This window comes from Osmerus mordax, chromosome 18 (genome assembly GCF_038355195.1).
Source record: "Osmerus mordax isolate fOsmMor3 chromosome 18, fOsmMor3.pri, whole genome shotgun sequence".
Lineage (NCBI taxonomy): Eukaryota > Metazoa > Chordata > Actinopteri > Osmeriformes > Osmeridae > Osmerus > Osmerus mordax.
Genome location: NC_090067.1, coordinates 1,447,676 through 1,470,236, shown reverse-complemented (window position 1 = coordinate 1,470,236; position 22,561 = coordinate 1,447,676). Strand labels below are relative to the sequence as shown.

Here is a 22,561-nt window from a genome sequence, read left to right as displayed (position 1 = left end):
CAACCCCAAGCCAATGAAGAAAGGAGAGGAAACATCCAAAGTAAACGAGAGTGTCGCTCTTTGCTGTAGGTTCAATCCACAAATACGCTTGTTTGCAACAACACAGCATGCTAGTGCAGGGCTGACCCTCCTCAGCTTCCTGTGGTACTGAAGCTAGCGGCCCCACGTCTGGAGGCTGGCCTTAAATTCCCCTTTTATGGGTTTTTGGCAGAGGACAGAGAGTCATGGTTATCGTCATGGCAGCGCGGCTCCACCGCCCGCTGTGGCTGAGTGGAAAGCCGTTGACCACAGAAACAAAGAGTACGGCCTTGCCTTCGTCATCAGTATGGTGCTGCCGTCGGTTATCTTGACATAGTTTTATTTACGTTGTCGTTTATTTTATTATTTTTATTTTTGTCTTGTCTCCTGTAGAAAGGGCCTCGAACATCAAGAAGACCTCGCTCCTGGATGGATGGAGGTTGGTAGAATATATAATACCCCCCCCCCCCTCTCTTCATCTCTCTCTCTCTCTTCCCAGGTAGAAGGATGGCCTGTGTCTAGTAGAGGAGGAACACAGGCGAAAGTAAGACCTCCTGTCATCCTCCTCGTATCAAACCTGGAAGATGGATGGAGGTTTGAATGAGTTTAAGGAAGGGATGGAGTTGAAGGACAGGTATGGGCAGGAGTAGAAGGAGAATGGATGTAATGGAGGTAATAGTGAACACAGGAAGGAGGAAAGGTGTAGGTGGGAGGAGGATAATATGGAGGAACGAGAAATGAGAGAAAAACAAATACAGTATACACAGATTGTTTTCAGGAGTGCATTTCACAAGGAAAAACCCTAAATCACTGACTTTTAGACAGAACTTTGCAAAAAACATTAAATGCGTAGATAAAGATAAGGGAGAATACACCAAAAATCCAATCACAAATGACTCCTGGCATAGCTCCTAGTCTGCAGCTTCAGTTTTGTACCCTTTAGAAAATCCTTGAAGAGACGCTATAAAATATTTAGTTAGAAATTGGATTCTGACAATCTCTGTCCCGTAGCTTCAGCAGTTTCTCTCTCAACGCTGTGTCTCAGTCTATCTCACAGTAACGGCTGGACCATAAAGACAAGTTGTACACTTTAAAAAGGCTTCTCGCTTTTTTGCTAACAAATTGCGTGCAGCGTAAGAGGTCTCTGAACTACAGAGAGAGATGGTTGGGAGCCAAGGACGAGTAAAGCTATTATATTTTCTGATGATATCCTGGAGCTGAGTTGACAGTTAGGCTTGTGGGTAAAACTACTAAAGAGCTCAGGACGGCTCTCCGAGGAGCTTGTTGTTACTATGTGTCTCTGATGGAATGGTACACAGCAGGTTCTAAGTATCGTAGCTTGTCAATTTTGAATGAAAAGGATTTCAATATCGTACAGCAAGTTTCAATATTGAGTCACGAGACGATAACTATTTCAAATGTTCTCAGTGTGAAAGACACATCGTGGAGATTCTCTGTTTCAGCCCTCAAGATGTTTCCGTTTTCTCATTCTGGTCTGTTATTGCAGAAACAGCAACTGCTGATGAGATTAAAAACTGTGAACCTAAACTCACCTCAGGACCACAGCGGTCAATAACCTAAAGTTAAACTCACCTCAGGACCATAGCGGTCAATAACCTAACCTAAACCTGAACTCACCTCAGAACCGTAGCAGTTGCTATACAGCCGTGCACACGGTGCTGACCGTGAACTCGGTCTCGTTGGCCATGATGTCGGTGGGCTGGATGTTGCGGTCGTACATGGGGTTCTCGAAGGTGGCCCGCCCGTTAGTGTTCTCATGGCCCACGTAACCGTTGAAGGGAACTTTGGGTCTCCTCCTGACACAAAAATATTTTAAATATAAAATTATAGTATACGTGTGTATGCCTGCATGCGGGTGTGTGTATGTTTGCATGCATGTGTTTATGCTACGATGGTACGGCACCTGTGTTTGTAGAGGTACAGAGCGAAGCCTGCGATGATCATAGCTATGAAAGGCACTAAGATGGCTGCCGCCACTGAGCTGCTGTTGGAAGCAAAGTTGTATCCTGATGTCTCCTTGCTGGAGTCTAGACTCTCTGTCACAGGGAGAATACAACGACAACGATTATAAAACATTTCTATTTTTGTAATTGCTATTATTATTATTAATACTTTCTTCAAATTGTTATGATACTTTTTAATTGAAATTATTATCAAACACTGCAAGCTCCAAAAAGGACAGTCAAAGTCTTGTTAAACACGATCCGTTCCAGCCTACGGTTGATTCAAAGCGGTGACGTTTTGTGTTTGACAGATATTACTGAATGTAGCAGGGAATTGTGCGACAAAATGATAGAACTCGTCTCTGACTTAGGCAAAGACAGTTGTCCCGGTCTATTGAACAACAACATGAAAGAAGATGGGAGGCGACAAAAAAGGAAAACTAAAGTTATGAGCTCTCAATCTCCCTCAGTAATAGACACCAATTGACAATTGCATTTTCTGGAAATGTCAAATTCCATTATCCAGACAATAACTTTTAATTATTGAGATCAAGGCCCCGGCAGCAATGAAGTCATTTTGCGTTCAGTATTCAATTTAGGGCCGCTGCTTTTCCAACGTCAACAAGAGACTGACGGCCCACCTGTTCACGAGACAATGCCAGGAAAGCTCCAATATAGTCCGAGCGACAAACAAAAATGAATTCAATTAACGGCCTCGCCAGCCCCAGCCAATCAACCCTGCAGAGTGCCAGAGCGACGAGCCAGATCCAAACATTAGCACACGCATGTACAAATATTCCTTCAGAAGTACAAATGTGGACAATAAGACCCACAAATACACCACACACTGACACACACACACACGCAGCAGTTGGCTGCTGCCTTATATTAATAAAGCACTATTTGCTCACTCTGTGTGCAGTAGCTGAGGTGAGCGGGGGGGGAGCTCTGGCAGCTGCTGTTGGACACGGACGAGGATGCCACACCTCTTCTCACACACACACGCTCACACCCATATATCGACACACACACACTGACACCCACACACACCTACAGTATCTCTTTCTCTCCCTCCCCAGCTGCCCCCCCCCCTTTCACCCCCCCAAGCTGGGGACTTATCTGTGCGAGGCTAAAAGACTGCAGACTCTGGGAGGAAAATGACATTCTTTAATTAACCAACCACCGACTGAGAATTTAGTGCTGGGAGACTGCACTAGTACATATTTAATTAGATTTATATCAGATTACCCTGCGATGTCCTGTGTTGACTGACAAATTAAACTTCCAAGTCAAACTTTTTTCCAGTGGCACTTGAAACTGTGAACTGGAGATATGAAGAAGTTGGTTATCCTATAATCTCCCTCACGTTTGTCCATGGCTTGTCACTTTCTGCCTCTTCTCTCAGTCTCCTCTCGGTCTTCACCCTCTTTCCCCTCTCCTGCAATTACATTTCTCTCTTTGGGTCCGTCTCTTTTATATCCCTACATTCCTCTTTCTCTCTATCCTCGGTCTCATTTTCTCTCTGTCTCTCTTTTTTTTTTATCACCTTCTCTTGCCATCTTTTCTGTCAGTCAGTCTCTTTCCCTCTCTGTCTCTCTCCCTCTCTGTGTGCTCTGTGGAAGACAAATGAGAAGGGAGTATTTTCAGCTCTGCAGACGGAGCCATCAAACCACAGCGGGATAGAAAGAGGCACACAAACAGACAGAGATATCCCCCTCCGTCTCTTTCCCCAGCTCCCCTTTTCTCCCTCATTTTCCCCTGCTCTGTGCTCTCTCTCCCTCTCTCGCTCTCTCTTTCTATCTGACGGTCTCCTCTCCCCTGTATTCAGTCTGGAGGCAGACATCCAGGGCAGTGAAGTAGTGATGTGAGGCTGGTGCTGGCTGCTGTCTACAGGCTGAGACAAGCCAAGCCGCCCAGAGGATCAGCGGGATAAGCTTTCTGGGTTACGTACCCAAGGTGGGTGAGGGGGTGGGGGTGTTTGAGTGGAATAGTAACCCTCCCACTCACATACACACACTTGCACACACCAATGACTCCAGTTTCCAACTGACACACGAAACCATCTCAGAATAACACACCTCTCTCTGTCTTTCAAACCAACACACCTATCTCTACCTTTCAAACTAACACCCGGTTCTCTCTGTAACGCACCTAACCCTATTGTATCCCTATTATAAACCCATACACCTACTGTATGTCTCAAACTCACACGCCTATCCCTCTTTGTCCACCCGACTCACCCAGTCTCTGAAGACCAAACTGGCCGAACCCCTTCCCTCTGACGAAGCCTTGGTAGACGAAGGCGTTGGATGAGGAGATGTAGGAGACCTGGGGAGGGGAGGAGGAGCACGGGCGTGTTAGAGGCCCCCCCGTTCTGCGGCGCGCCATCCCAGTGTCCGACACGGCCCTCGCCGCGCCGAACAAAGGACGTGACACAAGGCAGGCTGAGAAAGAAGCGTCTTTTTTTCTCGGGACACGCGGAGAGAGAAGGTCGAGCGGGCATGTGCGCACACTCAACAGTGCGGCCCGTTCTTTGAATGATCTGGTCTGGGAAGCATTAGAGGTGATGGAGGTGGGAAGAGGGGGTGCTGAGGTAGGGGAGGGGAGGAGGAGGGGGAGGGAGGGAGGGAGGGGGGGACAGGGGGGCTGTCTAGCCCTGATTACCAAGCAATGATTTAACTGACATTTTAATTAAAGAGAAAACTCTCCCCGGGCCTTACATCTCCCCAGAGAGACAGGGTTAGTGTGAGAGTGTGTGAGTGTGAGAGAGTGTGTGTGTGTGTGTGAGGGGGTGGTTGTCTATGTGTGTGTGAGAGGTCTATTTGTGTCTGAGCATGCGTTCATCCATACGTGCATAGGATGGACTATAGATGACTTGTGCGTATGCGTGTGTGTGTGTTCATGTGTGCGCGTGTCCACTACTGAACGTGACCTCCACGGTGTACTTACGTGGCCATCCAGGGACCAGTTGTCGGTTTTGAACTTGTTGACGAAGATCTCCACGGGTCCTCGGATCTGGTGCACCTGCAGCAGTAGCTGAGCCTCCTCCTTCTTGTAGACCCCTGGAGAGACACAGGACACGCAGGACACGCTGGTCATCTTTCCACCACGCAGTCAGGACACAGTGGTCAGACATAACAAATCTCAGATGCCTGACCTCTGCACAGAACTGTATATTTCCTTTTCATGAAAAAAAAATAAAATAAAAAAAAAGCATGATTTGAGATGGAGGATCGAGGAGTGTTTCCTTCACGTACCGGCCAGCTTGAGCTCCACGCCGCTGTGGTCGATGAGCGTTCCGTTCACGCGGTTGCTGAGGGGCTCGAAGGTGGTGATGCTGAGCATGGCGGGCTGCTTCTTCCCCAGGTACTCATAGGAGCCCCGCCACAGAGAGTTCTGAGCAAACACCCCACCAGGGACTGGGGGAGGGAGGGGGGGAGAAGGATTGAGGGTAATATAATAAGGTTAGCATTAAAACAGTTCAAAAATGTGATTCTCCAAAATTGCTGGAGTCTTAATAGAACCATGTGCCTGAGTTTACCTGGTAGTTTGGAGTTGGGCTGCTCCTGCACTGTTCCCAACCCTGTCTTCCCACTGGGACGGTTATCAGCTGCAACAATACAAGCAGGCCCTGTTAGGATTTTACCCTGATATGTACATGACTGACATGCAGACTGAGATGCAGACTGAGATGTACATGATTGAGATGTAGACTGAGATGTAGACAGATGCAGGCTGAGCTATAAAATGAGATGTAGATGTAGACTGAGATATAGCCTGAGACGTAGACTGAGATAGAAGCTGACATGTAGTCTGAGATGTAGACTATCATTCAAAATGAAACAAGGCTGTCCTTCCAATACCGACAATGAAGTCAAGCTAACAACAACAAAACAGGAGCAGGAAGTCACAATCAGCACTTCCTGCTGCTGCAAATAATCCCCGGGAGCGAGTGTTGTCAAAGGCGACGACAGGATAGGTTGAGTCATGTTGACGAAGAGCCATGTGCTCTGGCCCACACGGCTGACAGTATATCAACCCTGGGTTTCAGTGCAGCGGAGAAGGCAGGTAGATAATGCCTTACTGGTCCTGTCAGTTTGTGGAGGTGAACAAAAAAACAGACATCCAAACAGGAAGGTAAAGGCACCCACAACAAACAGGGATGCTAATGTGTCTCTCCTAGAGACCTTGGTCACACAGAGAGCTCAGAACAGGAGAACACAAAGAAACTGAGAGAAACAAACACTCTCACACACACACACACACACACACACACACACACACACACACACACACACACACACACACACACACACATACATCCTGTGTGTAAACCCATTGCTTTATTGGCTGTCATGGCTTTGAGCAGCTCCTCTGTCAGTTCTCCCACAGGTGCTGTTAATATCCTGCCTTCTCTATGCTACTGTTCTCTCTCTCTGTCTCTCTCTCTCTCTTTGTCTCTCTGTCTCTGTCTCTCTCTCTCGCTCTCTCTCTCTCTCTCTCTCTCTCTCTCTCTCTCTCTCTCTCTCTCTCTCTCTCTCTCTCTCTCTCTCTCTGTCTCTCTTCCTTTCCGTCTTTGTCCCTCGATCCTTTCTCCATTTGTCCCTCCTACTGTCTTACTAATCCCACTTTCTCTTCACACCCCACCTCTCTCTTCCTCTTTCAGTCTCTCCTCCTCACCTCTCTCTCTCTCTCTCTCCTCCCTTCACTTTTAATGGCAGGCCTTAAAAGTACCCTGGCTATCGCCTCCATATTTCACCAGCGCCCTGCCCTACAGTAGTATCCATCAACTACTCCCCTCCCCACCAACCCACCCAGCCACAAACATTTCTCTCCTCTTACACCATTAGCATTTATCTGACATAGATAATTGTCTGTCCATGACTCCATTTTTCCTGTATGTATTTAGGCCTATGCCCCCGGGTGTTTTAATGCACTCTATTTATCTAGCAGACCTTGTTAACACAGACTACCCATTCATAAGGCCCGGTTTCTCGCTAACCTAATCAATACGATACATTGGACTAATCAGGTTTGGGCCTTTGCTAATGTCGTTGCGTGTGTGTGCATGTGTGTGTGCATGTGAGGGTGCATGTTGTGCGTGTCTGTGTGTCTACTGGTGTGTTTGTCAACGCGTGAGAGTGCCTGTCTTGTAATTGCGTGATGGATGGAGGGCGCTGTTTTGGCGTGTTGGTGCGCGTGACTAAGTGTGTGTTAACACAGTCATTTATCAGCATTATCTTATTCCTCTAATTCCACACGTTAGGCCTGGGAATCAGCAGGAACACCAGGCATCAGGCTCAGCATCAGTGAGCTATTCTGGATAACAACCACGGGGTAGGTGAATCATGGAATCCTGGAAAAATGCTGGTGAATCATGGACAAATGCTGGAGAGTACAGAACACGAAGTGTACACACACATGGGCACCTTCACAGATTCACACGTGTGCATATATGTACCGTGTAAATCATGTTTGTGTGACACCCGATGCGTGTGTATTGATATGTCCAGTGTGCATGCGTGTGAGTGTGTTCCATACCTGCACAGAAGGGGGCCTTGCCGGTCCAGCTTCCGTCTGCCCTGCAGGTCCTGTGTTCGGAGCCCCCAGCCAGGTAGAAGCTCGGCTGGCAGGTGTAGATGAGGGTGTAGCCCAGGGACGGCAGCTCTATCGCACTCACATCAGCCTGGGCTGGAGACTCTGGCTGGCTACAGTGGTGGGCTGGAGAGAGGGAGGAGGAGAAGAGAGAAGGAGGGGAGGGAGGAGAGGAGAAAAAAGAACAGAGGAGAAGGGAAGACAAGAGAAGAGAAGAAGGCAAGGAGGGGGGAGAGGACAGGAGGATAGGAGACGTTATCTCTAGCCGACGAACTGATAGATGAATAGTAATAAAAGTAGATCCTAATTGACCGAGTTGTCGCTACTAATTACTAACTATATAGTAAACGATTGATCAATTGGTTGATAGGTACTGTCAGTTTGTTTTATTGATATGTACTAATTCATTGGCAACTATTGGTAGGATGACAGGTGCTGGCTGATTGACAGGTACTAGTTGATTGACAGGTTATGGCTGATTGACAGGTACTAGTTGATTGACATGTGCTGGGTGATTGACAGGTGCTGACCTATGCATTCGGGCTGAAGTCCACTCCAGGTGAGGTTGGGGAGACAGGTACGGGTGATGGATCCCTGGAGCAGGTATCCATTCCTACAGCTGAAGAACACTGTGCTGCTGATCTGCAAAGGGAAATACACACAAACACACACACAGACAGGCACACACACATTTACTCAAAATGACACAAAAAGAAGTTAAACCAAGTTTCAACCATCACTTTGTGTGTGTTCCCTGCCGTGTGGGGGAGTGGGGTGGGGTGGGGTGGGGGGTCAGGTCTTACCTGGTAGCCCTGGGTGTTGTTGAGGTTCCCAAACAGGGGTGTCCCAGGGTCCACACATGTGGTGTGACTGGGGTCTGGAACACACACACACGTTCAACTTTCAATCAACTGCTGTTGTAAAGGCTCAAAGCTGATTAGTCCAATATGTGTGTGTGTGTGTGTAAGAGAAATGATGTATGCGTGAGTGTGTGTGTGCGTACTCTGTATATGGAAACCCACCTATACAGGAGGATTGTGTCAGAGTGTATGTGCATACATGCTTGCATGCTTGTGTGTGTGTGTGTATGGAAGCCCACCTATGCAGGGGGGCTGTGTGTGTATGGCGTGTGTGTGTGTGTGTGTGGAGGCCCACCTATGCAGGAGGGCTGTGTGTGTATGGTGTGTGTGTGTGGAGGCCCACCTATGCAGGGGGGCTGTGTGTGTATGGTGTGTGTGTGTGTGGAGGCCCACCTATGCAGGAGGGTTGTGTACCGCTCCAGGTGCCGTCATACTGGCAGTAACGGCGGGCAGAGCCCACCAGCACCAGGGGGGGGTAGCAGGAGAATGAGACGGAGGAGAGGTAGGTGAAGCCCCGGTCCTCTCTCCTGCCCTGAGCCGGGGAGCCAGGGTCACCACAGAACACCGCTGTGGGGGAGGATGGGGGGGGGGGGGGGGGGAGCATGGGGGGAGAGGAAGGGAGGGCAGAAGGGGAAGATGGAGCAGGAGGACAGTGGGCGAGGAAGACACAGCAGGGAGAGATTTGACAGGGAGGGGGGGGGGGGTCAAATACAAGTTATTGAAACGAGATTCAAACACAAATTCAAAACACAGATGGTGAACATGTGAAACGAAGTCTTGTCTCAAGCATTTCATCGTCCAGATGACAGTCACTCTATGATGTATATGTATACATCATTTATTAGATTTTTTGCTGATGGCCTGACTGCAGTGCTACAGTAAGCACTGTGACTCAGCTGAAAAGGTCCAAGATGGTGGCCCTTACGAAAGCACTGTGGCAGCTCTCCGCTCCAGTTTCCGTTGCCTTGGCAGGTGAGCACCGTGGGCAGGGACAGCTGGTAACCTTGGTTACAGGCGTAGCTGATGCTGGAGCCCCAGCTGAAGTCTCCGCCCACCACCTGTCCGTTAGGGATGGGGGGCGGGGCTCCGCATATGATTGCTAGGAGGACACAAGGAAGAGACAAGACAGGGAGACTTCAGTATTTACTACTCCTGTTGAAATATTCCTTCCTGCTACTTATGTGAGTGTATGTGTGTATGTGTGTGTGCAGGTGTGTATACAAATCAGTGCTCTTAAGGGAGAAAGCCTTGAGGCAGAGGGAGACGCAGAGAGAGTGAGAGAGAAAGACAAAGAGACGGAAAGATGAAGAGACAGAAAAACAAAGAGAGAATACGACAGAATAAGAGAGTGCAAATTGCATTCTACTCATCTCAGCCCTGTGTCTCTGTGGCTGCTACAAAGTGTACGCGGGCCTGCGTGCTTTGTGAGGCAGGTGTTGTGTATGCATGCATGCGAGTTTTTGTGTGTGTGACCTACCCTTGCAGAGTGGTTTGGTTCCATTCCAGGTGCGGTCCTTGGTGCACACCAGCGTGGAGGCGCGGTCGGCGTCCATGTTGAACCCCGGGGAACACTGGTAGCTCACTGTGTTGTTGTAGATGAAGTCCCTGCCCACTCGCACGCCATTGGCTGGCACGCCAGGGTCGCCACAGTTGATCACTAAGGGGAGGGGAGTGGTGGTCAGGGGGTGGAGGTAGAGTGAGATGGAGAGAGGAAGTGAAAGAAGAATAGAGAAGGAGAAGGATGGAGAGAAGGATGGAGGGAGGATTAGTGGGTTGGAGGGGGACGAGAGAGAGAAATGGAGGGAAAGGGGGAAGGAAGGAGAGAAAAATGGAAGGAGGGAGGATTGGAGGTAGATCAAGTTGGGAGAGAGAAAGAAGAACGGTAAAGAAGGAGAGAACGGTGAAGGGAGAGGGGTAAGGAAGTAAGTCAGAGGTAAGGAGGGGGTAGCCATAGGAAGTGGGGGCAGAGTGAGAGAGTGAGAGACAGAGAGACAGAGAGAGAGAGAGAGAGAGAGAGAGAGAGAGAGAGAGAGAGAAGAGAGAGAGAGAGAGAGAGAGAGAGAAGAAAATTCAAAATCATTCAACCAATCAAGTCCTTGAAAAATGTCCATTGGATTTCCCCTCTCAAGTTCCTCATCCTCAATCCGTCATTTCTGAGAGATACTCTTTTATGATTTAGTTTGCCTCGATTTTCCCTCGATTTGAAGAAGAAAAAAATCTATATTCGACCAGGGACCGGATGAAGGAGAGTAAACAGTTTAAATCACACTAGATGAGACCATGAAGTTAATTAACTGGTATATGGGCCGTATGTAGCTAAGTCCTTCTCAGAACCCACTGCCAATAAGATCACAGTAAAAGTTAACTGTCTAGAAACCAAGATAGCACCCTTGTCTTGTCCTCAGAGTCTAGCGATACTTGGCGAAGAGACAGGCTATTGAGCATTGTTATACTACCAATATTGACATTTGTGACACACATGTACTGTCGGGACAGACGTTTGCAAACTTTGTACAAAGCAAAATGACTGAACCGGCTACACTATTTTCATATCTTCACCCTCCATTTTTTGCTGCGGTGAGGCGTGAGTTCTAGAGTATCTCCCCATTTCTTGCAGCTCCAGTGCTGTCGGTATGACACCACACTCTCAGCATCACTGGAATGTCCTCCAGAGAGAGGAGCGAGGGACATCCTTCATCCAGTCTGTGACTCAATAGCACACACCGCCCTCCAGACATGAGGAGCACAATGTTGGACTATGACTGAGCTATCTGTGGAAATATCCCTACAGGTGGGACGGGAAAAGTGGGCCTCCAGGAGCCATCATGGCCGCCTGTTGCCGAACAAACAGCTATATTTCCCATAGGGCAGAGAGAAGATGCCTAGAGCCATAATGGATGTCTACGGACAGAAGAATATTTCTAGTAATCGCTACAGGAGTTTGGGATGTCAAAACTCTACAATGGAGTGAGCTCATATTGCCCTCAAAGTATCGTAATACAACCGATTCTATGCCTGAGTTTATCTGTAATATTCCATATAGGGTTGTGAAACTGGGAACCCATAATGGCTTTCTATAAATATAGCTTACCTGCAATCCAATTGCTCTGATGTGGATAGTTTCTCCCTCTTGGAGCCGCAATGGCCATCTACATGCAGTGACTGTGGCTCAATGTAATGTTCCATAGAGTAGAGTGCAGCTGGGGTTCTTTGAGCCGTAATGGTACAGCGTCACCCCTATTTGCTGCAGGTCTTTAGGCCGTCTAGCGGAATCGCTTTGTGTGTGTCTGTGCTAGAGACCTGTCAGTCAGGCTGCACTCTCTAAGGACACAGCAGCTCTTCTCCATTACCCCCCCCCCCCCCCCTGCCATTCAGGTGAAGCTTGTGCTGCGCACACACACAGACATGTGACTCTCACTCATGTGTGACCCCCCCCTCTCTTCCTCCCCACACAAATACCACACAGTACAATAGGCTACAGAACCTCATTATCCTGCTTGGCCCCTTACACAGACCCATTTGATGTAAGCCCCTTGATCCTCCACACACACACACACACACACACCACTCAAGTTTTCCAAGAATGCTTCCCCCACACATATTCCGACAAAACATAGAGACTAAAAGAACCAACACAGAGATAAAAAGGACCGTTTAAGGTTCCCACATAGGGCAGGAATGATCCAGACCCGTACCAGTCAACATCCAGACAGGATGGAGGAGGGGCGAGGCACTAGTGAGCTGAATGTGTGTGGTGGGTGCTGGGCTGAGCGCGAGTGCGAGCGGTCGGGGTGAAGGTCCGTACCGGTGCACTCGGGCATGTTCCCGGTCCAGGTCCCATTGACCGTGCAGTGGCGGGTGAGGAGACCGTTGGAGTAGTAGCCGTCTCGGCAGGTGTAGGCGATGGAGCGGGAGAAGGTCAGGCCCTCGTGGACCAGGATCTGGGCGTTCTTAGGAGTTCCTGGGTTCCCACATGAGATCACTGAGGTGGGGAGAGAGAGGGAGAGAGAGGGAGAGAGAAGGAGAGAGAGGGAGAGAGAGAGAAAGGGAGAGAGAGTGAAGTGATATTAGCATGTGAAAGTGCGTGTCTGTGTGCATGCATGTGTGAGAGTGTGTGTGTGTAAGGGTGTGCATTTGCCCGTGTGTATGTGTGTGTATGAGTAACTGTGTGTGGTTTTTGTGAGTGTTTGTGTGTTAGCCCGTATGTATGTGTGTGAGTGTGTGTGCATGGGTGTGATCGGTGTGTGTGTGTTTGTGTGTGTGTATGCGCACGCGCATGTGTGTGAGTGTCTGAGAGACCAGTACTGCAGTACTGGCCTTGGCAGTGCTGGACAGAGCAGAAATGAAGGGATGAATTATACATGAGAGCTACTTCTCAAGCTGCCCCTCTCATCCTTTCACTCTCTTTCTGTCTGGGTCTCTCTGCGTCCCTGTGAACCTCCATCCATCTCTCTCCCCCTTTCATTCTCTATTTGCTAGAACTCCAAGTCCCTCTCATCTGTTCCCTCTTCTATTTTTATCATTCTCTCCCAGCCTTTCCTATCCCCAGTCCAGCCCAAGCCTGCCCTAATCCAGTCCAGCCCCAGCCTGCCCTAGTCCAGTCCAGTCCAGCCCCAGCCTTTCCTATCCCCAGTCCAGCCCCAGCTTGCCCTAGTCCAGTCCAGCCCCAGCCTGCCCTAGTCCAGTCCAGGCAGAAGGCCCCTTAGGGTATGGCTCTGAGTTAATGACCAGCTGTGGAGGAACCCTTGATGTCTATGCCAACCACGAACAGGTGGGCCCCCGCAAACAGCGGGCAGGCCAGACAGAGGGCATGGAGTGACAGAGACATGGAGAGACTGCGAGGGAGAGTGAAATGGAGGGAGAAAGGGAAAGAGAGAGAGACAGAGAGAGATGAAGAGAAAGTAAGAAAGGGTAGAGATGTATGATTGAGGAAAATAGAAGACGACAGAAAGACAGACAGGTGGAGGCAGGAGGGGTGGATACGTAACTTATCTCTCCTCAATAAACTCTGCTCCTGAAAACGAACTCCCATGAAACACAATGGGAATGCGGTGTGACTACACATCTGTCTATTTCTCTCTCCCCGCCCTTTCCTCACTCTCGCTCTCTCTCCTTTAGTGGAAGAACACCTGTACAGTGGGAAGGCAGGAGAGAAGACTACAGCTGTCGCAGTCTGGAGCTCTTTGTGCCTTTGTCACGTCTGTGGTCTGTGAATGTTTGGATGGCATGTTTTTCTCTGATCGATCGCACTCGTTTCAAGGTCTCTATGTTCTGGCTCCCAGACAGCCGTCAGCACTGAGGGAGCTCCAGGACATCAATACACACATGTGCACACACCCACTTTCTTTCAAGAACACAGGCAAACACACATACACACTTGAACGTACACAGACACCCCCAAACACACTTGTACACATTTCCTCCCTCTACTTTCAATATCCCTCTTTGGTTCTCCCCCCTTCTTTTACCCGTGGATCTGTCTCTCTTTCTCTCTGTCTGTTATTTCTACCCCCTGTCAGGATGCATTTGTGTTCAAGTTTGGGTGTGTTTATGTATGTGTGTCTGTGTTTAAGTTTGAGTGTGTGTTTAGGTGTGTATGTGTGAGGATGTTTAGCAATGTGTGTGTGTGTGTGTGTGTGGTTCCTCTCACCCTGACACTCAGGCTGGGTTCCGGTCCAGGTGCTGTTGGGCTGGCAGGTTCTCTCTGGGGAACCCGTCAGAATGTAGCCGGGCTCACAGCTGAACCGGACCATGCTGCTCACAGAGAATTCTTCCCCAAGACGGATCCCATGAACCGGGATGCCAGGGTCCCCGCAAAGACCCGCCGACTCCCCTGGAACACCAGAGAACATTCCGTTACACAAACATTAGTGGGTGTGGCCAAACAAAGCTGTTGAATGAATCCTCAAGTATATCTTGTATTTTTTGTTTGTAGCATTTATGAATATTTAATAGTGCTGTCAGTTAAACGCGTTATTAGGTGCGTTAGACATGGACTGACTTCATGCAGCGCTGCAGCCGGCTGACTTGAAACAGTGAATTCTGGTTAGACTTTTTGTCCGACTTGAGACGGCGCCGAGGCTAGGTCACTGTGACGTAGCCATCAAAGTACCGTGAGATTGATTCGAGAACTGCAGGCTGTGTAGGTGAGCGCATTTTCTCAAGAGCAACTGCACGGGTTCTAATGACGACACAGCTATTTCATGATTGGCCAGACTCACACACGACAACTTTGACGCGTGTTTTGTAATTATTCTGACACCTTCAGTTTCGCCAATGCTCAAATCCGGACCAAACAGTTTAATTGAATAAAAAATTGGTTGAAGAAAGGGTTTTAGTCCGCCTCTTCACTAACAGAAAGACTAAGTTTAATTATAAATAAAGTAAAGTAAGCAAACAGCGCTTGATCTGCCATGACTGACATCAACGCAGCAAACCACGAGAAGCAGGAATGTCCAACTTTAAGGAGGCGTTTTTTAACCCCTCCCAGACTGCAAGAGGCTACTCTTGCCGGTTGTTTCATGCAGCTGCAGTCCATGACGAACGCACCTACTAACGGCGTTAGCGCAAACCCATCTTAACGGCGTAAAAAAAATTATCGCGAGATCACGTTATTTTTGGCCTAGCAAACTTTTTAGTTTTTTTTCACATGCCGTTGCAACGACTACTGACGTTAGAAAAACTACAACACCACACCGGATCTAGCTAGACCGGAAACAAAACAGCAGGCACGCCGCACACACTTGTTTGGGTTTGCGAGCCGGCTAAAGAGTAGTAGGCTAACGTTACGTTTTGAGTGGATAGCGAGCGCGAGACGCCGAAATGGATGCCAATAAGATTCTGAATGGCAAGGTTGCTTTTAAAAAGTTGCCAAATGGTTCCATTGACAAGACCAAATTGATCTGTGTTTTGTCGTTGTGAACTGAGCTATAATCGCAGCACGTCCAGTCTGCGAATTCTCTGCCCCCTCGTCAAAGCCAGGCAATGTTGCAATGTTGTTTTCAATAAAAAAAAAAAAAATTGCACAAACTAAGCAATCCAATACACTTTTCCATGTTGATAAGAGCATTAAAATGAGAAAAAAGTATGGGACAAAAAAAAAATCAAGGGACATTTAGAATAGATAGAAATGTGCGATTTATCACAATTAAATATTGTAATCGTTTGACAGCACTAATATTTAGGTTTATTTCAGCGCTAAGTTAAGAGTGTTTGCAACAGCAACCACTGAAGGAGAATAACCAAATTGAATCTTTGTTTCAGGGACGACGGTACAACATGAAGTTCAATGCATTTAATGTGTTATTCTCAATATCGTTTTCTCTGGTCTGATCGCTATAAACCAACCTATTCCCACATGCGCTATGAACCATTACCAGGCGTTTAGAGACATTGTGTATATCTGTTTTCACAGGCTTCTGGTCGACTAGCTTTACTAATGTTCAGCTCTGTGGCGGAGCAGGAAATCTGTGTAAAAACAACTGTTTCATCTTCTGCTGAGAGAAAGCCAGCAATCTCTGGGATATATGAATGTCGTGAATTGTGACATTAAACTGTCAGAGATCTTTTTTACTATATTGTGTGTGCGTGGGTTTGTGGGGCCTGGGTGTTCTTCACGTTTGCGAGTTTCTGTCAGTGTGTGTGTCTGTATATGTATGTTCTCAGTGTGCTCTTTGGTGTGTGTGTGTGTGTCATCACAGAAGAAGGACAGGGTGATGTCTTTATAGCTGTGGAAAGTTTCTCATAACAGGGTCTGGATCATGGGACACTCCTGTCCCTCAGACTAATGGGAGAAGATTAAAGCAGCTTTATAGAGGACACAGTTTTTACCCTTGAGAACGCGCACACACACCACACACACACCCTTGAGCTTCGCTGGGGCTGCTAGACAGTGATTTGTAGATGGGATCAGTTGCAGATCAGTGCTAAGAGGGAGACGGAGGTGGAGAAGATGAGCAACAATGTCATAGCTATTGTTCCTATTGATCTGTTGACCTTGTCTGGTGTTCTGTCTGTCGGAAAAATCCCTTTGTCATAAAAGAAGATCTCTTTTCATATGAAGGGATTGTGAAGACGGTAACACGGGCGTTGGGCGGGGAGGTTGGCGCGGATTTGGAAGTATCCGGATTTCTGACAGTCCAATCAACGCTCCAGCACTAGTGCTCTAGGTGGTAGAACGCTGGGAGGAAGACCTAAGGAGACCTTCTCTAAATCGCCTCTCCTCCCAGTCATGATGAGATAACCAAACAGTTGGAACGTTCCCAAATCCCGGTACCGGGTCAGGCAAGTTGTCCGTACCGGAGCAGTGAGGTAGCGAGCCACTCCATTGGCCGTCCAGTTGGCACATGCGCGTGGTGTTGCCCACCACGGAGCGCTGGCCGATGCAACTGAAGCGGATGACTGAACCCACCGTCCTCCTGTCACCGGAGATCTGGGCGTAGGGGGGCATGCTGGGACGCTCGCACAGCACCACTGTCCAATCACAGGCCCGGGGCGCGCAGTGATGGGAGGAGGGGGAGAGAAGGAGGAGGGAGATGGAGGAGAGGAAGAATGAGAGGAGGAATGAATTCATATAAACGGGTTATGTGTCAACAGGTTCAAAGTTCTGCATCTCTCCACGGAATCATAGAAACAGTCAAATTAAACGTACGTAAAACTGGAGACATCAATCAATAATCAATAATGGACCGAACTAGAATCAAAATGATTAAGATGCTTTTTATTCTTCTTTTATTTAATAAAACAATTGAGTAAATAAATACAACAATTAGAATAAATCGAATAAAAAGCTATTAGAGTATCAGGGCTAACTGAGATACCAGCTAAGGTTCTGAGGTACCAGTTCATGTTTTGGGGTACCAGCTAAGGATCTGGTGTAATGCTCGAAAAATTACAATTTGATATCTTGCTCATGTAATGAATGAAGACGTGGGTGAGAGCGGCTCTATGATGTGGGTGGAATAAATGCATAATTGAGTCAGTGGTTGGTGCCAATCTGGTGTCTGATGGTGCAAAATGTAAATTGTGTGAAATTATGTAAGTATTATGACATTAAGACAAACTAAATTCATGAGGCTGAGATGGAAGATTGCCGACGTAGATGATTACATATAGAACCACTTATGTACCGTTATAACAATATATTTCCTTCTGTATGTTGTAAAACTTCTGGCCATGTGAAACTTACAGTTAAGCATTTGCAAGACTAATAATAATTTTGTATAAAGTCTTCAACTGATTAGATTTATGATATGCGCATTACTGTGTTGGTGTGAGAGGTGTGTGTAAGGGGTGTATGATGTGTGTGTGTGAGAGGTGTGTGATGTTTGTGTGTGTGTGTGAGGTGTGTGTACTCACAGAGACACTTGGGCAGTGAGCGGTCCCAGGTTCCATCTCCCTGGCAGCTGAATGTGCTGGTTCCCAGCAGGTAGTAACCAGGGTTACAGCTGTACGACACCGACGTCTGGAAGGTGTAGCGGTGAGGACCACTGGCCACCACCTGCCGCACACTGTTCTCTACATGACCCGGCTCTGTACAGTTCACAACTGGGGGGGGGGGGGGGGGGGGGAGGAGGATAAGGGAAAGAGGGAGGGTGGGGAGGGAGGAGAGAGGGAGAAGGAGTGAGAGACAGAGAGAGAGACAGAGTGAGTGAGAGTGAGAGAGAGAGTGAGTGATTGAGTTAGTGTGAGAAAGGGAGAGCGGGAGAGAGAAAAATAAAGAGTTGGGGAAAGAGAGGGAAAGGGAGATAAAGAACAAAGAGAGAGGGAAGAAGACAAATACAGAGAGAGAGAGAGAGAGAGAGTCAGACACATGGACAGTCTTATATTACACTGCTGTCGACGGTATTGTAGTTCAGGGTCTTCATGCAGAAAGGAACACTGATTCACGCAGCCACGCTAGCCTGGTTCAATACAAGCTCACCAGTTTATTCAGATTAATAGTGTTTTGTGATACTCTCAACTCTTTTGTCCTAAACCAAAGTAACTTAGATCCAATCTCCATACTTGGGAGGGCTAACCAAGCAAACGCTTCTGGTCTTGGTTTCCATCGGTCTATTCTCTCCATTTGTTTTGTATTTCGGTCCATCTCATCTTTTGGCTCCCTCTATCAATCCATCCATCCAACAATACATCCACTCATCCATCCAATCATCCATCCAGCCATCAATTAATCCATTCATCCATCTGTCCATCCATACAGCCATCTCTTCCTTGATTTCCTACGGTTATCTATTCCTTCTCACATTCCTTCTCCGCCTCTATCTATCGCTCCCTCCGCAGTAAGGAGAGAGAGCGAGGAAACAAACATTAGCTTCATTAGAAGGCCGTCTCTGCTGGCCCCTGCAGCGCTGAGGGGAGTGATGGATGAACAGCCCAGCAGAGAGCACAGAGACGAGACACTGTGTCAGTTTAACACCAGATGGAGGGAGGGAGGGAGGGGAGGAGAGAGGGAGGAGAGTATGCGTGTGCATGTGTGTCTGATGAGTAACGAGAGCTGCAAGAGACAAGAGAACTGTGAGAAAGAAAAAGAAAACAGATAGAAAGAGAGAGAAAGAAAGAAATACAGAGAGAGAGAGAGAGCGAGAGAGAGAGAGAGAGAGAGAGAGAGAGAAAGAGAGAGAGAGAGAGAGAGAGAAAGAGAGAGAGGGAGGGAGAGAGAGAGAGAAGAAAGAAGGAGACAGAGCCCTGATGGTGATGACAGATATTAAAATTCATGACAGATGTTGTCAATAAGCCTTCAGCGACCGTTCCTATGGCACAAAGTACAACACACACACACACACACACACACACACATGGAAGCGCACTCACATGCACACACAAACCAGACCATTTCTCACAGCATAGCGGCCCTCACTCTGCTGTCTATCTTCTTATCTGATCTCTTTACCTCCAGCATGTGAGAGGAGAAGGGAAGGATGGACTGGAGGACATCAACACAAGCTGCCAAATTGTGAGCCTGTATCGAGCGCTTCCGAAGCTCCTGAATCAGGCACTCTGTGCACCCTGCCAGATCTCCCCCCCCCCCTTCCCATACTGTACTCTCCAAAAAAGCCGTAATGAACCCATTGTATGCTAATGTCTTTAAAAGCTTCCCTCCGTTCCACGCAAGCAAGCCAAAAACGCTAAATTATCCTCAGATATCCTGCGGTAATACCTTCCTTTCTGACCCAAAGCACCGTCATTTGCATCTTCCAGTGTAATCAGAATGCATAGAGAGTGCCCGTTCATGCTGAGCTGGTGATGGTGCACTGCTGGAGAGCTTAGTCTCCCAGGTCTGGGTTATAGAGAGGGCATTCACTACTGGGAGGCACTGCAGTCACCTGAACACATTAGGCAGAGGACGTTAGCTAAATTACATGGGTGGGGTGTGTGGGGTGGGCGGGTGAGATTGGGGGGGGGGGCATGTACTGAGGGAAGTTTGGGCAGGGGTGAACGGAGAAGACAGGCACTGAGAGATAGAGGGACAGAAAGACAGAGAGAGAGAGAGAGAGAGAGAGAGAGAGAGAGAGGGAGTAACGTGGCTAGCAAGAGAATCCGTGAAAGCAATAAAAAGAGAAAGAAGAGGACAGGGGTGATTCATCTTCGTTCTCCTCTGAGCAGCTGGATGGCAGCCATGCCCTCGTTCCCCTGGCGCCGTGCCACCACCCTGCCCACATAGCGGGGCGGAGGGGGTGGGGGCACAGGTGTCTGTTCTTCGTTTCACAAGCACGCGTACGCACACACTCGGAAAACAGACACGCGTACACAGGCCGATCGGTAGACGTCGATTCCCCTCCTCTTCTCTTCCTTCTTTTGCATATATGAGAGTGGAGAGACTGAGGTGGGGAAGGAAGAAGGCTATGCTGGGGGGAGGAGGGGAGATGTTGCGGGAGGGAGGGAGAGACATGCTTGGAGAAGAAAGGGAGAGGAGAGCCGAGGGATGAGGTGTTGTCGGGGGCAGCGTTCTCCACTGAGAGGGTAAACATTTATAGTTTGCAGTCGACAGAGGAGCTAAAGCCAAATATGAGCTGAATGGTGTAATTAAGGTGATGAATCAGATGACAAAAGACCCCTAAGCTGCTTATTTCTCCTCATCGCCAGGGTGGTTAATGTGGTCCAAAAACCTCTCGCTCTCTTTTCCTCTCGCTCTCTTTTACTCTCTCTTTCACTCTCTCTTTCTATTTTTCTGTCTTTGTCTTTTCTACCCTCAATATCTCTCTGTCTCTCTCTCTCTCTCTCTCTCTCTCTCTCACACACACACACACACACACACACACACAAAGTCAGCGTCTGCATGGAAACAAGGCCAATGCTAATATGTCACTGCCGAAGCGAAGAGATTTAAGGCATCCGTCCGAGACAAAATCTTGCATATTTTTACACGCACCAGCCAAATATTCTCTCCCACCCCCCAGGACAGGATATCACACACACATCTGGCCTTCTAGTTCTTTCACAAAGACTTGGAAAAAAATGAAATGTATTCAATTCCCCCCTCTGTTAAAACAAACTCATCATTCAACCGCCCATTCGCTTTGTCACTGTGTTGTCACATCAGGGGCCTGACCTCGTGAGCTGCCCCATTCTGCGCCTGTCACAAATCCCTGAGCCGGAGGGGCTTAGAGAGGCAGACACGGGCGCCTAGATGCATCGCCTGTCTGGGGAAAAAACTCTGCCACCAGGCAAAATTAAAAGCTCCTCTCCCTCTCAAAGGAGGATCATTTTCTTTCAGAGATGACGTAAAATATAATAAAAAAAACAGGCACAGGTTTAAAAAGGGAACTAGTTTCTCTCACAGTCCTGCCAAGGTCTCTGCTTTCGGTATGCCGTCTTCAGCTGGAGTTATTAACCGTGTGAGAGCCCCCTGACAGACAGGTTAGACGCGGAATGTAATGAGAGTCATCCCAGCGGCTAGGCTAGCAGAGATAGTGCTGCCATGTAAATATTATCCAGAACCTTCCCCTGGTCAAGGTAGCGGGCGAGAGGGAGGTAATTCAATCATAGGGAACCTTTCTTTACATTTGGCACATTCCAATTTGCACTAATATGTGGCGTTGGAGAAAGCTTATCTCCAGGGAGATGTCTCTTATTTTCTTTGTGGCTCTTAGCTCTGATTGAGGGCATTTGGGGTGGTGAAGACGTGAACTAGAAGAACAAAAAGGGCTCCGGGTACACACACACACACGTGTGCAACCACACACACACTTACACAGCTGTGCGCGCACACACACACACACAGGTAAACTTGTGCCTTTTCAAGAATGGATATAGATACACAGGTACAGCACAAACAACGTAAATGTAACTTACATATGAAGGATAGATCTGCATGAGACCTTTTTGAACACACAGACAACGTACTTTTACATTTGGGCAGAGTGTTGCTCCATTGGCCGTTGGACTGGCAGTGAGACATGAGAGAGCCCTGTAGGACGAAGCCGGTATTGCAGACAAAACGTACAACATCGTTGAGGTTGAACTGCGTTCCCTGGGTGACACCAAAGGAAGGGTTTCCAGGGTGACCGCAAGTGATGGCTACAAAAACAAAGAAGTACACTGTATTAATATCAAAATTCTAAAATTATAGTATAACTCTTTCAAATTCCAAACAAGATTTTACTACATTAAAAAGTGGAAAAGATATGGATAAGATAGCAAAATAGTATTTTGAGTTTATATAGATAACATTTATAGGGGACCCAAAACCCCCCTCCCAACAGCCATAGGTCATTTCGAGCCCTGCATACCTCACAGGAACAGCTGCAGTACCTACTAAAAACTAAAGCGTTTAACTTGGACTGCAGCTCCACAGTCCGGACCCGGTTACTTACGGACACAGACGGGGGTACGTCCGGACCAGCGGTGGTCCTGCTCGCAGATCCGCACGGACACCCCGATCAGGCGGAAGCCAGGGTTGCACTGGTAGACCACGCTGCCTCTGTAGTTGTAGTTCTCTCCTATGATCTGGCCGTTGACGATGGGCTCTGGGGTTCCACAGTGACCCGCTAGACAGATGAACCACACGGTCAGTCACGTCTCGAGAAACGAGAAACTCAGACAGAGGAACTATGTCCCCCTGGGTTGGATTTTAGTTTGGAACTCTGTCAAAGGACTGTGAAAGACTCTGAGGCCATTTGTTTA

The 22,561-nt window shown here is 48.1% G+C and overlaps 1 protein-coding gene across 1 annotated transcript in view; it reads right to left on the bottom strand.

Moving 5' to 3' along the window:
- Positions 1–222: 222 nt before the first annotated feature.
- Positions 223–22,561, bottom strand: part of csmd2 (CUB and Sushi multiple domains 2) — a 204,016-nt gene continuing 181,677 nt past the window's right edge. Inside the window, exons 39-57 of the mRNA XM_067256225.1 lie at positions 22,252–22,425; positions 21,782–21,955; positions 17,795–17,983; positions 16,736–16,909; positions 14,088–14,270; positions 12,243–12,419; positions 9,915–10,094; positions 9,363–9,536; positions 8,831–9,004; positions 8,381–8,454; positions 8,108–8,219; positions 7,524–7,703; positions 5,524–5,592; positions 5,240–5,401; positions 4,932–5,044; positions 4,223–4,310; positions 1,943–2,075; positions 1,657–1,835; positions 223–595 (exon numbers count right to left, since the gene is read on the bottom strand). Coding sequence (XP_067112326.1) covers positions 1,676–1,835; positions 1,943–2,075; positions 4,223–4,310; positions 4,932–5,044; positions 5,240–5,401; positions 5,524–5,592; positions 7,524–7,703; positions 8,108–8,219; positions 8,381–8,454; positions 8,831–9,004; positions 9,363–9,536; positions 9,915–10,094; positions 12,243–12,419; positions 14,088–14,270; positions 16,736–16,909; positions 17,795–17,983; positions 21,782–21,955; positions 22,252–22,425 — 2,690 coding nt within the window. The 3' untranslated portion in view covers positions 223–595; positions 1,657–1,675. The remainder of the gene's footprint in view (positions 596–1,656; positions 1,836–1,942; positions 2,076–4,222; positions 4,311–4,931; positions 5,045–5,239; positions 5,402–5,523; positions 5,593–7,523; positions 7,704–8,107; positions 8,220–8,380; positions 8,455–8,830; positions 9,005–9,362; positions 9,537–9,914; positions 10,095–12,242; positions 12,420–14,087; positions 14,271–16,735; positions 16,910–17,794; positions 17,984–21,781; positions 21,956–22,251; positions 22,426–22,561) is intronic.